The sequence below is a fragment of the Leguminivora glycinivorella genome, chromosome 22, assembly GCF_023078275.1.
Source record: "Leguminivora glycinivorella isolate SPB_JAAS2020 chromosome 22, LegGlyc_1.1, whole genome shotgun sequence".
NCBI classification, from domain to species: domain Eukaryota; kingdom Metazoa; phylum Arthropoda; class Insecta; order Lepidoptera; family Tortricidae; genus Leguminivora; species Leguminivora glycinivorella.
The window spans coordinates 7,650,873-7,667,413 of record NC_062992.1 but is presented as its reverse complement, the minus strand read 5'-3'; the positions used below and the strand labels follow the sequence as shown (position 1 = coordinate 7,667,413).

The window sequence follows — 16,541 nt, the reverse complement described above, 5'->3', positions numbered from 1 at the left end:
TTTCTTCAATGACGTTTCTTTTCAGGTCATTTTCTATTAGTTAGTCCTATTTGTAAATTATAATCAAACACAGCAAAGTTTGACAGTAGACATAAAAACACGCAATTTATAATATTCTATTAGTCAAGAACGACTCGCGGGTACTTAGTATAAATTTGCCGTGTTTTTTTACTCAGAAGATGATTAAAAGTGTTATATATCCCTCTCTTCACAATGCAAAGTTGAGCGAACATTGAACCTTGCTCGAGGTACTGGAAGAATTTACACATGTTATCCAAGGGAAACTATAGCTGCATCAGCATTACAATTTATACAATAAAAATTCAAAAGTCACAATTTTCCGAGCCCTGCACCGATAGTATGGTCGCGCGATAAACGATAAAACATCGGGCCGTCCCTATCGCACTTACAAATAGTGTGAAAGGGGCGGCCTGATCATTTATCGTATCTACTATCATTTATCGCGCAAGCCTGCCTGGTGTCAAAGTAGACTTGACACGTCGGGTTGTATTATAAATCTATACGCGATATAATACGTTACCGTTTATTTCATAAGTAACTATCGCAGTAACGAAAAACAATATTGAAGTTGATTGTCAAGCAAGGCTTAAAATAAGCTCATTTGCGCCTATGTTCTGTCGATGTATACATATCTCTATGATCCTAGCAGAAAAGGGGTTCAAGGTTCTCGCATCTCAGGTTCAAAATGGTGTGGAGATCTTACCAGGGTACGTAATCAGATGCACAAACGCTCACGATAATATCTGTTTCGTAGCTATCTATCACTATCGCTCTTGCGTATTGGCACGATAGAGCCAGACTGCATTTCTGTCGGCGTACGGCGTCGACGATTGCCATTCGGCTACGCCGGCAGGGCAGCCTTAATTTAACCTCTTAATGCCCAGCCATGTAAATTTAAAAAACAGAAGTTTGCCACTGCAATTTAGTTTAATTTATTGTTTTTTAAAAATGGAACGAATCAAAACAAATGCAATTTCGTTCCAATTTAATTTAAATTTAATAGAACTGAATATGTCCTAAATACGTTGCGTCTTGTGACGAAAAAAAAACAACAGAAAATTTTATGTTCTTTGAAACCGGAGCTGTACGAAACTTATACCCTCTTTGCACAGATTTGTAGATAGCTAGTCTCGTCAGATGTATGTTCACTCGGTGAGTGCACGCAGTACCGGATCTAGACTTTCGAGGGGGGGGGCAAAACTAAAAAAAATGACAAAATATTGCGCCTCTCGGAGTTGACGCCCGGGGCGAGGGCCCCGCTCCCCCCTAGATCCGGGTGTGAGTGCACAGTTGTTGCCGTTTAGTAGATGTGGATTGAATATATTTGTTAGTGTGTGTCACACGCGGCGTGGTCGGCGCGGGTTCACTCGGCGAGCGCGCGCTTGCCGGGCGGCTCGTCCACGTCGCTGTCGGGCGGCTGCTCGAGGCCGGGCAGCTGGATCTGCGTGTCCGACGCTTCTGACGGCTGCAACATGAACGTTAAGCCCCATTTAGACGGCACGAGAACGAGCATACGAGTTTTATTACATTGCGGTGTTTGATGGCTGTGCAAAATTTTATGTAACCCCAACAGCCCGCAATGTAACTAAAATCGCATGCGATTTCGCACGCCGTCTAAATCAGGCCTTACACTCGGAATGTGGACACACTTAGCTTGGATAAACCAGTATATGGGCATTTTCAACATTTGGAACACCCCGATTAGCGTAAGTCGTAATTATCGTCACAAAACTGACAGTGAGTTAATTTTTGTTAACAACTTACGCTAATTGGGGGGTCCCAAATTCTGAAAATGCTCATATTGAACAATTTACGCCGTTCTTAAGCGAATGTCACCACGTTGCCACTTAAGCATTAGGACGTTCTAACGGGCAATTCGTATACGAACAATTTTTTTCCTCATGATAAGCGACAATATATTATGGTACTTTCTACTTAAGAACGTGACATATGAATATCAGTCGTATCTCAGTGATTTAAGTATACGTCGTGAAATATACTTAAATCACTGAGATGTTGCTGCGTTTAAAAATTAAATGCAATATTATTATCTAGTGGATGAGAGGAGATTAACGAAGAAAGTATGTTCAAAATAGAATGGAAGGGTCAGTTGGAAGTGGAAGACCTAGATGAACTTTTCTCGACCAAAGTGTGCAAAGTGAAAGTGGTTTATCAGGATCGTAGTAAATGGAAATCCGGAGATCTCTGCTTACCCTTCTGGGAAACAGGCGTAATTGTATGTATGTATGTATTATCCAGTGGATGCAAAAAGTGGACAATTCTTTAGCCTAAGTACATATTTATTGGAAGTATAGTTTGATTCTTCCACGTTTTGAGAAATATCAACATGAATAATAAATAAATAGTTACATGCACGAAATCATATTCACGCTAAATTGTAATAGCTCTACTTGAAAATAAAATTCACAAATTCATGCTTTAATCGTTTCGACTAGTTGTTCCAAGTGAAATAAAATAAAATTATAATATTTTGATAACATCATCCACCATCATAAACGATTTGTACCGAAAAATTCATTCATACACAATTTATAAACATTTACAAGAAAGCAAAAAAATAAAAAACCATTCTTTCTTCAAAAACTAGAAATGAAATAAATAACAAATCCTAAAACTAAAAATAAAATTAAGATTTCGTAAAAACCAATAACTTGCAAAAAAATCAGATATTTAGAATATGAACAATTGAATGAAGCAGTTGACATGTAACGCCGTGTCTTGCGTGGGCGACGGTCGCCGTCGCGTCTCATCGCATCGTCTACTTCCATATCGATAAGGTTTGATTTCGTATGCGCCCACGCAAGCCGCGGCGTTAGAGTAGTAGTGTGGTACCTTGAGGTCAATGACCCCGGGCTGGCGCGCGTCCGGGCTGCCCGCGCGCGCCAGCGGCAGCTTGCAACAGAACACACGCTATATAGGGTTTGTTTGTTCCATCCGACATACACATTTCTATTTCATATATAGAGAAGGGACTACGAATGCAATGTTAGCTTTCTGCTACTGAACGACCTTGGGCCTATTGCATAACAATTTACAACTTGTATTACAAGTGGAACTCTCTTTCTTATAAAATGAATTGGAGGGGGACTACCGCTTGTAATATGAGTTGTAACTTGTTATGCAATAGGCCCCTTGTTTTGTTCAATTTTTATGTTATACTAGCTTTTGCCCGCAGCCTATGTCACTCTCCATCCCTTCACTTAAAAAATCACGACAATTCGTCGCTCCGTTTTGCCGTGAAAGACGGACAAACAAACATACACACACGCTTTCCCATTTATAATGTTAGTATGGATGAATATCTATTTCTTGCATGTCTTACTAACGATTTTATGTTTTAAAGCTTTTATTTCAACGCGTGTTTGAACACAAGTTCCACGAAAAAAAGTAACATTAAATGACTCGAAACATGCCGCAACAGTTGCGATATAACAACGTGAGTACAACCGTATATTGATTAGATATTTGAATATGTCCGAGGTTGGTTGAAGGTGTACAGTACAAGATAGCAATGTGCATGGCACTGGTATTGTTACCTCGACGTCGTTGGTGTCGATGTTGTCGGCGGGGCGCGCGCGCTTCTTGCCGCGCGGCGCCTCGGTCGCCGACAGCGGCTTCTTCGGCTGGAACTGCACATATAACATATATCACCAACTTAACAGGTTTAAACAGCAGCATTACATTTGGAAATGAACTTCAAAATCTTGAGTGAGCCCATAGTCAGTCAGTCGAAATTCTATTCTGTGCGTACTTTAGCTGGGCCATTATTTTCAAAGTTGTCCACCCCACTTTTTTTTAGATTTGGAAATTTTTATGTGGTTTCCACTCAGAATTGCGAGCTCTTTCAATCCTAATAGGAGAAAAAAAGTGTCCCAAGGTTTTTTCCCATTCCGTTACCATTTTTTCTCCTATCAGGATCGAAAGAGCTCTCGATTCTGAGTATGAATCGCGTAAAAAATACCCATGTTACAAAAAAAGTGGGGTGGACAACTTTGAAAAAAAAATGGCCCAGCTGTTATAAGTGTTATACACCGTGTTTTTATTGAATTCCGTTAACTTTAAGGGAAGGTTCTTTTGGTGAATTACAATAAATGTCTCTATCGCCGCGCTACAAGTACATGATGGCGGCCGCGAATTCGCGGCCCATTCAGTGGTGACGACCTTCGCGCGGCGCAATAGAATTCAATGTCGGCTGCTCGCGTGCCGTCCGTTTGTTCAGGTAGGTAAAAATCTAGAATGGCGGCGTTTTGCGAACATCCAAGGAGTGAGCCTTCTGTACTTGTACTATTATATATTCTGTGGTATATATATGACACACGTACCTGCAGTTCAGGCGGTAAGAACACGCGAGTGTTGACGAAGAACTCGTTCTGTGGCGCGAAGTACATGGTAGGAATGCGCGCGTCGGAGGGGAAATCTCGCATCTCAAAGCTGGCCGAACGCGCCCAGATTACAGACATGGCTAGGTCGCAGATAGCCCACATTTTCTGGAAATAAATATTACAATAAATAAATATTATAGGACATTCTTACACAGATTGACTGAGCCCCAAGGCTTGTGTTGTGGCACTCAGACAACGATATGGGACTGGGCCGGCCACATCTATCGCATGCATCCAGATAGGTGGGCTAACATAGCCACCAAGTGGATGCCGACGAAGAAGCGTGGGCCGGGCAGGCCCAGACAAAGATGGCGAAACGATCTTGACGCCTCTCTGAGGAACTGGCCGGAGGAAACGGAGAATCGGGAGTCATGGAGAGCCAGGGGAGAGGCCTTTGCCCAGCAGTGGCAACTTAAATAGGCTAACAAAAAAAAACTTATATACATAAAAAACACCCATGACTCAGGACCAAATATCTGTGCTCATCACACAAATAAATGCCCTTACCGGGATTTGAACCCGGGACCGCGGCGTAGCAGGTAGGGTCACTACTCACTACGCGCTAGGCCAGACTGGTCGTCAAATTAGATTGACGTAAATGTAAAGTGAACCGATCTCCTGAATAATTTGGACCAAATAAAAATTCTGTTTAGTCCGTTAGTTAGATCGTCCAAAAAGACAACACATATTTTTCACTTTTTCTAATTAATGAAAAAAATACAAAGATACAGAACACCAACGTTCCGGAGTGGGGGCTTGTGACGTCACTTCTAAGTTAAAGTAAAAATTGTACCTAGGCATGACGTCACGCGAAACTTCAACGCACTGTACGGTCGTCATTTTTCGTTTACGAGAAAAAAGAAAAAATGTGTCCAAAATTTTTTTAATAATCTAACTGACGGACTAATTAGTTTTTTTTTAGTCGTCTCGCCTATTCTACGATTACTTACATAGTTGAAGCTATCGTCGGATTCATTGAGAGCGTCCTTGTGGTTCTTCATGCGCTCGACGAGACTCTTGTAGAAGCCGTAGCAGTAGAAATCGTTGCGGGTGATCAGCGGCTCTAACACGAACCAGATACACTGCTTCATCACCTGTAAATGGCAACAATTAGATCAGACCCTAGAAAATATCAAATATTTTAAAGATAATGAAGAAACTATACGAGATTAACGTTGGTTCAGTTGAAAGTGGAATACCTAGGCGAACTTTTCTCGACAAAATCGGGGAAATATTGCAAAAAGGCCTGTGGCCCGTTTCTCGAAAGGTACACACAAGCCTTGTATTACAAGTGCACAAACGCTCACAATAATATTTATTTCATATCTATCTATCTACCTCTATCGCTCTTGCGTATTGGCGCGACAGAGCCAGACTGCATTTCTGTCGGCGCCTGGCGTCGACGATTGCCATTCAGCTACGCCGGCTGATAATACGGCGTCAAAACCGTCGGCGTCAAAACCTCTGCCATTCGTCCTTTTTTCTTTTATTAAAATTAAAAGACTTTTAATTTTGCAAACAGGACGTGTAACGGATGATTCAGAAAATAAATAATTGTAATATGAATGAATATTTGCACAGTCGACGTAAGTAGAGACAAACATCTAGAACTATATACATAGGTATAGGGACTATAGACTAGTCTATGTTAGTTGCCAATCTGCTTATATGTTTACTTTCTTCTTGGTATCTTACTTGGTACTTTATCAGAAGTAAGTCCGACCATTTAATGGCGCGGCAACATATAGGCATTTAAGCAGCGTAGAAAATAAAAATAAAAAAACATTCTTGTGCACGTTTTTACCTTAAGCTGTGCTACGTTGTCATACGTGTCGAAGAATGGGTCGTGTGTGAGGACCGGCACAGCGAATACCAGCATATAGTCCGGCAGGATGTGTGGCAACTGGGACACTGCTCGTTCGACTGTAACATTTCAAAACGTAACTCACAAGGTTTTTTCTCAAACATGCAATGAAATATTGTCTTTACGTTCCTTAAAATGGGCTGGGAAGTATCGCTTTTTGGGCGCAACAACTCGAGAGGACTGTAAAGGGATTTCATATTATTTTTCAGGCCTAGGCCTGCAAAGTAACTTTTTTTTATAAAATATTGTCCTTTAGAGCATTTTTTTTTATTTCATTGTATGTTTGAGAAAAGCACTATACATGCCTCAGCGTGAAAACGGATTCCCGGCCTGGTATCCCTATCCGTATATACCCACTTGGCCGGAAATCCTCATTTTCCCGGCCTCTGATGTAATGTACTATTCTTTCATTGTTATAGGGTTTTCACATCAACCCTTGATGTCATAAACACAATTATTCTTGTTAAAATGTAACCCTTGTTCGAAAGTGTCAAGTTTACTTTCACAACGTCTTCAGTAATACCTTAGCGCTGTGGGCACGACATTTGACGACAATTGACGACCTTGGCGATGAAAAAGTTAATTTAGGTGCACTATGTTGTGTTTTTCCAGAAACTTCGTGCATTGCACAGCTTAAATAGGCTGAACTACCGTTTGCGGAACCCTCAAGAAAATAGCGTACTCCCATCTCAAATATATTGTCACCGTCCTACGAACCTTTAGTGCCGACGGTGATGTTGCGAGTGTATTCCGCACGAGCCCGCGCAGGCGCCGCGTCCACCCAGAGCGCACATGCCGTGAAGTCAGCCACGAGAGCCCGGGGTCACTGACCTTTAGTGCCGACGGTGATGTTGCGAATGTACTCCCGCCGGCGCACCACGTCGGCCAGCATGTACTGGCGCACGAGCCCGCGCAGGCGCCGCTCCGGCTCCCTTCCTCCCAGAGCGTACATGCCCATGAAATCCAGCGGCAGGCATTTGTTCGGGATGCCCTGCAAGTTTCATAAAGATGTGACAAGTGAGACAACTGTTTCCAAGTGTCAAGAACTTAAAACAATCGGTCCGACTGCATTATCACAGTATAATAAGGAGTACTATGTACAGTATGGCCACTCCCGCTCCCCGCTGAAAGTGCCACCCACCCCCTCTCGGTTACCTCACAGTTACCGCCTGTCAAAAACGCGAACTGTTGACCTGTCATATCTCACTCATACAAGCATGGTACGCGTTCACCTACACGAGCTTAGAATGTGTGCTAGGAACGCGCCTCTTTCATATATTTGATCGCCAGTGTCCGAGATGTGGCATTATATAGGTCGGGTGACTACTGAAAATCACGTGACCGACGCGAAGTAAAAAAACAAAAGGAGCAGGCATATCTAGGAAGTATAAGTACCTTTACGATAACCTAACCACAAAATTAAAATTAAGAAAAAACCCCCGACCGCGACTTAGTAGACAGATTTTCATGAAACATGGCTAAGAACATTCCCGACTAACTCAGCTTTCACACAAAAAAAAAACTAAATCTAAATCGGTTCATCCGTTCGGGCGCTATGATGCCACAGACAGACACACACACAGACAGACAAAACAGACAGACAGACACGTCAAACTTATAACGCCCCGTCGTTTTAGCGTCGGGGGTTAAAAACGAGCTGTCACGTGAAAATATCACGGTGGAACAATAAGTGAAAACGAAACGAAAGGCAATGCTGTGACCCTGACGTTAGGTATGGGAAAGCAGAGGTAATGTGAAGGGAAGAGACCAGTATAAGACCTATGCACGCTTTGCATTGTTATGAAATATATACCTTTGAAAGTCCTTTGTGTAGTTTCGCTGCGAATGCTTCTCTGACTTGTGGTACAGGGTCCTGAAAAAGTTTAGTAATTTATAAAAACAGTTTGATTTAGCGTAGGCACAGTATAATAAAGAGTACTATAGTACAGTATGGTCACTCCCGCTCCCCGTTGAAAATGCCGCCTACCCCCTCTCAGTTACCGCCTGTCAAAAACGCGAACAGTCGACCTGTCATATTTCACTCGTACAGTCAGCAGCAGATATACCTGAGCGGGCAGGGTGTCCAAGAAAACCTATACTCTTCAATCGTCACAAAAATAGTGACTTCTAAGTTGTCATTTTCACGTAGGCTTTCAGTTCGTCACATATATCTTAACACCTGAGTTTTTCTTTAACACATACACTCTTCTTTAATCACAATGACAATAACGGTTAGAATGTCAGTGGTAACTAAGCAGTCAAATACAAGCCGCTGTCATTAATACCTACACGCCCTGTCAATCACGCACGTCAGCAGCCTGGGTGCCACCAGTTGCTAAGCAGTTGTTATTTCAGTGGTAACTAAGCATCAACATTTTATGTGATTAACCAAAAAATACTGCAGCCGTTTATTAGCTGCTGCGGTATGTTAGCGAGTTGATGAAATAATTTTAATTGAGCGTAGTGCGTGTATATTGCGTAATATAATTATTTATTTATTTTCGAGCTCGTGGATGATAGCCTAGTTGCTTATGCTCCAACTTAATTTAAAAAAATTCCCAAAATGTCAAAATTGACAAATTATATGATAAATATTTTTACATATTATTTTACAATTTTCATCAATCGCCGTATTCTTTAATAAAAACGGTTCACAATAGTTATTGTGCTGTAAATAGCAATATTTCGAATATTTATTTATTTATTGCTTTCCAGAAGTTAGTTGAAAATTGCAGGAAATCAAGAAATAGATAGTTGCAGTCAAAAGAAAGTAAGGACAAAGCCTTATTTAAATAATGTATTTTATAGTAATCTAAATCAAAATGCAATTTGAATTATCTCTTTTCGTTTCTGTTTCAGTATTGATAGCTCGCCAAGGCACCGAAAACTAAATGCAGTGATAATTTTATTGGTGACAAAAAGTGAAAGGAATAGTTCCCGTCATAGTTATCAACAAACAATATTTCCTATAATTTTCACAAAACATTAAACTATTTGCCATAATGCATACTTTGCAATTGGCAGGAGGTACCAATGCTTAGCATGATAATCAAGAAACTTTTCAAAGAATTTGATGAATAAAATTGGCCTATAAATTTATTGTTTTATTCCCCATTAAGAATATACGATACTTTAAAAAATCCAAGCTGAGTGTGGGATTAAGTAATGCTCGATAAATTAGCCGTAAATCGTTTGACAACTTTTGTCTCATTCTGATCATAGTGCCATCTGAATCTGTCGTGCTGATATATATGTAAGGTACAGCGGGGCAAATTTCGACTGGGGGGCGGGCAATTGTAACTGATCCATTTTTTTATTATTACACTATGATGTTGAGCTCTACATGTATCCACTTGTTAAGAATCTCATAACTTCACAAATTATTGATATAATTATTGTAAGGCAGTGTTAAATATCTCATAATTTTACCCAAAGATTGATATACACCGTGTCCAATAAGTCCGAATACTCACATTTTACCTCAGTTCTAAAGATATAGGGATCACAGGCCATCAAATTCTTATTTAAACTAAAGAGTATATTCCTCTTAATAAAATACAAGCACAAAGTACATGAAATTTCCGAAGTGTCTAAGAAAAGCAAAGAGGTAAAGTGCCAACAAAATACTTGCTCGGCACGCAGGTGACGAGTTATTTATTATAAGGAGAATCTGTATGTGATAAAACAGACGCCACATGTCCAAAATAAACTATTATGGGTACCGAGGATAGATAACGTTCCGGGCAACTAGAAAAATGTGCCTAGGTTCCAGAGCTCACCATCGGCCCAGGTGTGGGATGCAGTATGCAAGCGAGGTAAACTACCTTCAGTACTTACAGATAAAAGCGTTAAAATCAACGTTTTTTTCTTTAAAACCAAGGTTTTGGAGAAAAAAATGCCTTAAAGTTAAAAAGGATGCTTGGGAATGAGTATCATGTGTCCCAACAAGACGCACCTCCAGCACATTCGGCAAATGGTATTCTAGCGTAGTTTCAGACTAATTTGGCAGTTTTTTATCCGAAACATGAGTGGCCACCCAGGCCTCCAGGTTTAGGCGTATTAGACTATTTTGTATGGTCATACATGCTTTGAAGACTAAATTTTTATAAAATCATAAACCTAGATCATTTAAAAAAGGTTATCGAGAGTACTTGGGATGAAATGTGAAGAAAACGGTGCGTGCCGCGTGTGATCCGTTTGAGAAGCGTTTGAGGCTGGTAAACAAGTTAATGCTGGAGTTATTCCAAAACATTTGTTGTGAATGTAGTAAATGAGAGTGCCATTCATAAAATATAATAATAATGTAGTAACTATTTGTTCATTTTGTTTTATTGGCTATTTGTGCTGTATTCAAACTTATTGGACACGGTGTATTGTTGTAAGTTGGCTACCCGAACGGCGGGCTGTCAGTTAGTTTTTTCGCGTGAATAAGTGAACTTTGTTTCTGTGACGCTTCGTAAAATAATAATACATAGCACGAAGAACCCGCTTTGGAGTATTAATTATTATGTCGGTAAAACACTGAAGACGCCTACCATATAATAACCGATGGACACTCTATTTAATAATGCAAACATTGTAAAACATGGACCAGTTACATTAACCCCTCAGTCGAGATTTGTCCCGCTGTACCTTAGCTGTTTGTGGTAAAACATTTTTAAACTAATAAAAATAAAATGAAAATGAAAATGAAATATTTATTTTTCAAGTATTGTTCAATAAAATAATCTGAAAGTAATACTTCCGTCTTAGTGCGTTTTCACATTATCCGATCCGATATCGAATGTAGGACCGATACCGATATATTTCAGCCGTATACTTAAGCCATACATCTGATATCGGTAATATTTTACGTAGCATATTTTGCCTATGCTGGAATGTACGTTCAAGATAATTTAGAATTATCGTTAAAACTTATGCAAAAAAAAACTCAAAACAAATAAAAAAACGAAATAAAAATAAAATCCAAAAAAACTATTATCTTTACGCGTGTCTCCGCCGAGACTTGAACCAGTGACCTCAGGATTGAAAAGCAAACGAACTTTAAATGAGGCCATAACGTGCCTTGACAACTGTCCCGAAATTCGGCATCATTTAGCTTTCTCTATGTGTCAGGCGTTTCGATGTTCATGCTGAAAAGTAAATTAAATACTTACGTTAGTAAATTGCACCTGTCAAATTATTGAAGAGAAAAACGTGAGACGGATGTATGGGATGACAAGACTGTACTGCTTTCGATGGCTGTCAAAACGCTTGCCCGGAACTATTATTCATTCAATATTTGGCCATATTTGTATGCGCTAAACGTCTATTTTTCCAGATTGTTCAGGTATATTTGACACGTTAACCGCTTAGATACCAATGGTTTTTTGACAGCTCAGGTAAGAATGACTTGTAAGTATAGCAATTAATGAATAGCGACTGTTAAGATATTTGTGCCATGCTGAGCGCTCACAAATAAATGCTACCATGACAGTCAACAACTTTTTGACAATTTAAACGCTAACCGCTCTTTGAGCACCCTGGGTGTATAGCAACTTCTGCTGCTGACTGTACAAAAGCATAATACGCGTTCACCTACACGAGCTTAGACTGTGTGCTAGGAACGCGCCTCTTTCATATATTTGATCGCCAGTGTCCGAGGTGTGGCGTAGGTTTGGGCATTTCGTCACTACTTTGAAATAATCTCGTATCTCACACTGCTCCTCAAAGTTAAAACGCAGTAAGTCTATATGCATTGCATACATACTTATTACATTTTTCTTTTCATTGACAGAAGAAGATACAAGATTTTTTCAAAGTAGTGACGATTTGCTTTTACAGATTTTGTACTCCACAGAATGCATTTCTTAACCAAAACTCATTAAAAATACGTGACCAAATTCTACAACCTTTTTTTCGATCTGATAATTGGAAAATTGTCAAAATGTTTAAATAGGATCGCACTCACGATCATGAGATGGCTGAGGTTGTAGAACTGTTCCGCGGTGAACTGGTCGCCCACGCCCTTCTGCTCGCAGATCTTCAGCATGGCGGCGCCCGCGCCGAGCCGCAGCCACGCCATCTCCGCCTTGGACAGCTGGTTTTGCTGTGGACACAAATAGAACATTAATAATTAATACAATGGTTGGGGAAATTTACGGTCACTCCACACTATGATTTTTTGAAGTTCGGCATCTAATCAGCGCAATGGAAAATGGTGTTATTAAGAACTACGCCACCTTTGCCTTAGAGTCTGGGGCATCGTCGTATGGTAGCCAGTTTATCGGTCTTTTACAGGATACCTTTTGGAGAGTGCGCTGAGGAACTGTACAACCTTGTGCCTCCGTCCCCATTTCACCATAGGACCACCAGACAATCGGCAATGCGGCATCGCTTCACGGTTAATATTCCGAAAATACACACTAAGCGTTTCGTTTCAACATTTCTTATGCGAACCGCCAAAGAGTAGAATGTCTGAGTTTCTGAATGAGTACAATCCAGGTCTCTTTAAAGCAAGAGTAAATAGGTATCTCATAGGTAAGCGTGCTCCACCTTAGACCGCATCATCACTCACCATCAGGGGCCCGTTTCTCGAAAGGTACAAGCCTTGTATTACAAGTGCGCGAACTGTCAAATCGTATCGGTTGTCATGGAAACACACTTTTAATACAAGGCTTGTACCTTTCGAGAAACGGGCCACAGGTGTGATCGTGGTCAAACGTCTACCTATTAAAACTTATTAAAGAAAAAGTTGATTAGACTCCCGGGAGACGCTAGTAGCTAATAAGCTACAGAAACATGATGCTGACAATCCCATAAGCCACTAACAGACTGTACGTGTTTTTTCTAGTAGTCACCTGTACCACTTGGGCACTTCTCAACTCTAATAATTCTCCTCTCCTCTCACCTCTCCAAGCAAATCCTTCACCAGTTGAATCTTTTTCTTACCTGTAATAAGTCCCCCTTGTGCACTATAAACGCGTTCAGCATCCTGAAAGTCTTCTGAGCGGACAGTTCGTCTCGCTTCAGTCCAAGCAGCCATCGCGCCATACACTTGAGCCACTCTAGCTTGCATCGAGTCTCTCTAACACTTCCTTCACCACTTAAGTACCTTTCTTACCTGTAATAAGTCCCCCTTGTGCACTATAAACGCGTTCAGCATCCTGAAAGTCTTCTGAGCGGACAGTTCGTCTCGCTTCAGTCCGAGCAGCCATCGCGCCATGCACTTGAGCCCCTCGAGCTTGCATCGGGTCTCTTCGGGTAGGTCCTCCTCGGCGCACCATTCGTCGTCGGGCGCGTTCGGCCCGCCGCCGCCTTCGCGGACTAGGAGCTCCTTCACGATCTGTGGAAAGACAATTAGTTTTAGATACAGAATAAATTTAAATCCCAATGAATTCCAAACGTCCCCGCTTTTTTATGTGGAACAAAATAAAGCAAATAGTAAAATGTATCTACTATTATTGAACATTAACATCTTAAGAATTTGCTCGAAGACCACGAAAATAGGCGTTTATCTCAGCAATTCCGGTTAAGTTTGTACATTTGGATCACGTCTCCGATTTGGATAAAAATTGGTAGGCTGACAGTCCATGATGCTGAGCAAGATCCACTAGGTTTCCCAAAATGTTCTATGTAGTTTGTATGAAACCTTCCTTTTTTGTTACCGAAAATGTATAGAAATCTGGTAACAAAAAGGAAGGTTTCATACAAACTACATAGGACATTTTGGGAAACCTAATGGATCCTGCTCAGCATCATGGACTCTATCAGCCTACCAATTTTTATCAAAATCGGAGACGTGATCCAAATGTACAAACTTTACGGGAATAGCTCATCTCACAAAAATAATTCAGTGTGTTAAATAAGTCTATAAGGAATAAAAATGCTCAGTGAGGGGTTAGTGTGGCCTTTAGCGTCTCCAGGATTTCAGTAAAAATGTTAACCTTTCTGGAGACGATGTTCTTGATGTGAAGCGGGAAGTTCTCTGGCAGGTTGTGAGCGATGTGTCCCAGCGTCACTATGGCGGTGCGGTAATGCTCGGAGTGGGGAGTCAAAGTGGCCTTTAGAGTCTCCAGGATTTCGGTGAAGATGGCTGAGCGTTGCTCTGGGACGTTGACGAATAGACATCTGTGAAAAACGTATCAAGTTTTGAATAAATATTTATTGAAGCGGTAGTGTAATCGTTTTATTTTACCCTCAACTGATTGGTAAATTACCTAACAGCATTCTTGGCCTGTTTGGGCGTGCCGATTTCGGCGTAAGCCTTGCACAGCTTGATCAGTCGCGGAAACAGAGATGGACACGCCTCGCCTGTGAACAAAGAGAATATAATTATTTCTCAAAACAACTAGATGTTGACTTTGCGGATTCAAAAATAAGCAGCGGAAGGCGTAGTTTAAAAGTCCAAGGTCAAAGTCCCAAGCCAGAATATGTGATGCAACGGTTTCGTCCTCCTCATGATCTAGCTGTGAGTCGTTTCAATACGTCTGACTGATAAAGTGACTCGAGAAGACGAAGCCATCAGTAGGAGTCCTCAATACTCATGCATTCTACGTCATCAGTGCCATCACTTCGTTAGCGCGATGTAGGAATCTACTTGGACGGCACAGCGCCATCTAGTAACCAATTAGGTAAGCTACTTAGCGGGCGGTATTTCTCAACTCAAGAATCATAAGCGCAGCTAGAATTTGTGGTACGACAGTTTCGTCCTCACTAGGCTTGTGTCGTTCACGAACTATGAACTGTTAGGAATAAAATCCCATCAATGACCGAAATAAACTGAATCTTTCCGTGGTCTGTGAATCGGTCTTTGCTCATTTAGTTCAGTATAGGATCGGCGAGCGCGAGCGGTTTGGATCGAGAACGAATGTGTGACTGCGCCGACCGAGAGCGAGAGCTACTTAGCAGAGCAACAAAAAAAAGTCCAGTTTTTATATTAAACTTCGGTTACTTACAACCTTTCGGCCCGGAAAGTTTCTATCTGTAGACTATTCGTATCATTTTGACACTATTCGGTCCCATTCGTTCTGATCTTTCTGACCGCAGTGGTCGCTGGTCTGGCTGAACTAAATGAGCAAAAGACCTAAAAGAGCGAACTAGTTCGTGGGAGCGATTGAACGAGATCGGAGCGCTCCGATCAACGAACGAAACGGCACAAGCCTAGTCCTTACGTTCTAGAAGAGCTGTAAGTCGTTCCAAAACGTCTGGTTGCTAAAAGCGACAGTAGAAGCCCTCAATATTTATCCATTCCAAGTCGTCACTTCATTAGCGCGATGTAGAAATCGCTTCTCACAGTACAGCGTCATCTAGTGAACAACTTCGTAAGTTTGGGGTGTGTTTTATTCCACAGTTTACATATTTTCATATAACTTAACCTTATTGGTAGCTATAGGAAAACATTATGGAATAAATAAGCCTATCAAATAGTTTTTATTCTAATATAAACATTGCATAAATAATATGTATAGTATTCTACATGTTATATATTGCGCCAAAATAATTAGTTCTATGTGGTTATTTACAAATAATTATCCTTTTTAACATTAGGGATAGGCAAATGACATTTTCTGTCACAAGTCGTTTTTCCTTTGAAATAATGTACATTTTAGTTCACAAATCACAATTATTCCGTAAGTTCTACAATATAATGTATAATTAAAAGATTGAAACTAAATTTACATTGCCTTTCTAATGTAACCTACATATCTAGGAAGATTTACTGCATATGTGTATGATTAAGTATATAGGTATGATGGAGCTGATGTTCACGCAATTTGCGTCGACGCCCATGGTCACCGAAGAGGAGTCGTAGAGTTTCTTGAACAACACAATCTTGAGCGCCCGTTGCTCTGCTGAATGTCTCGCATTCCATTTTTACGTCAATTCTGCACAGCTATATTTTAACTACGGAATGGGTGATAATGAGTATTAGATAATAAGAAATATATCACCCGGAATAGCTCTTCGTATTGGCGACGATGGTCACTTTGTTTTCCTTCTTCTTAAAGCGCGTTTGGCTTATCGCTTGGCATGCGCTTCCTCGCGCTGTGAGGTCGGGGTTCGTTGTCTGAAAACTCTGAAACCGAAACTAGGGGAAACTTTCAGACGTTAGTGCCTCCACCATGTAAGAGAGTCGGCCTATCAGTGGAGAGCATCCAAACATTTAAACAACGCTTTGAATCAATATTTTTTTATATTTTAGGAGTTAAGTACAACCGTTCACTCTCAATCGCTGCTTCTATATGAAAGCCCCATTGAAGTGTCTGTTTTCC

General features: G+C 40.8%; 1 protein-coding gene across 4 annotated transcripts in view; it reads right to left on the bottom strand.

The window, feature by feature from the left end:
* Positions 1-634: 634 nt before the first annotated feature.
* LOC125237998 (sister chromatid cohesion protein PDS5 homolog B-B) overlaps positions 635-16,541 on the bottom strand; it is a 41,612-nt gene continuing 25,705 nt past the window's right edge. For 2 of the 4 annotated variants that reach the window (XM_048145266.1, XM_048145268.1), the window contains 12 exons: positions 14,487-14,580; positions 14,214-14,397; positions 13,391-13,612; positions 12,239-12,376; positions 8,102-8,161; positions 7,120-7,279; positions 6,229-6,347; positions 5,375-5,518; positions 4,365-4,529; positions 3,579-3,671; positions 2,875-2,934; positions 635-1,486 (listed from right to left, as the gene is read on the bottom strand). In XM_048145266.1, coding sequence (XP_048001223.1) covers positions 1,385-1,486; positions 2,875-2,934; positions 3,579-3,671; positions 4,365-4,529; positions 5,375-5,518; positions 6,229-6,347; positions 7,120-7,279; positions 8,102-8,161; positions 12,239-12,376; positions 13,391-13,612; positions 14,214-14,397; positions 14,487-14,580 — 1,541 coding nt within the window. In that variant the 3' untranslated portion in view covers positions 635-1,384. Of the gene's footprint in view, positions 1,487-2,874; positions 2,935-3,578; positions 3,672-4,364; positions 4,530-5,374; positions 5,519-6,228; positions 6,348-7,005; positions 7,280-8,101; positions 8,162-12,238; positions 12,377-13,390; positions 13,613-14,213; positions 14,398-14,486; positions 14,581-16,541 lie in introns of those variants that run through there. The other 2 variants (XM_048145267.1, XR_007178401.1) reach the window with 2 other exon arrangements.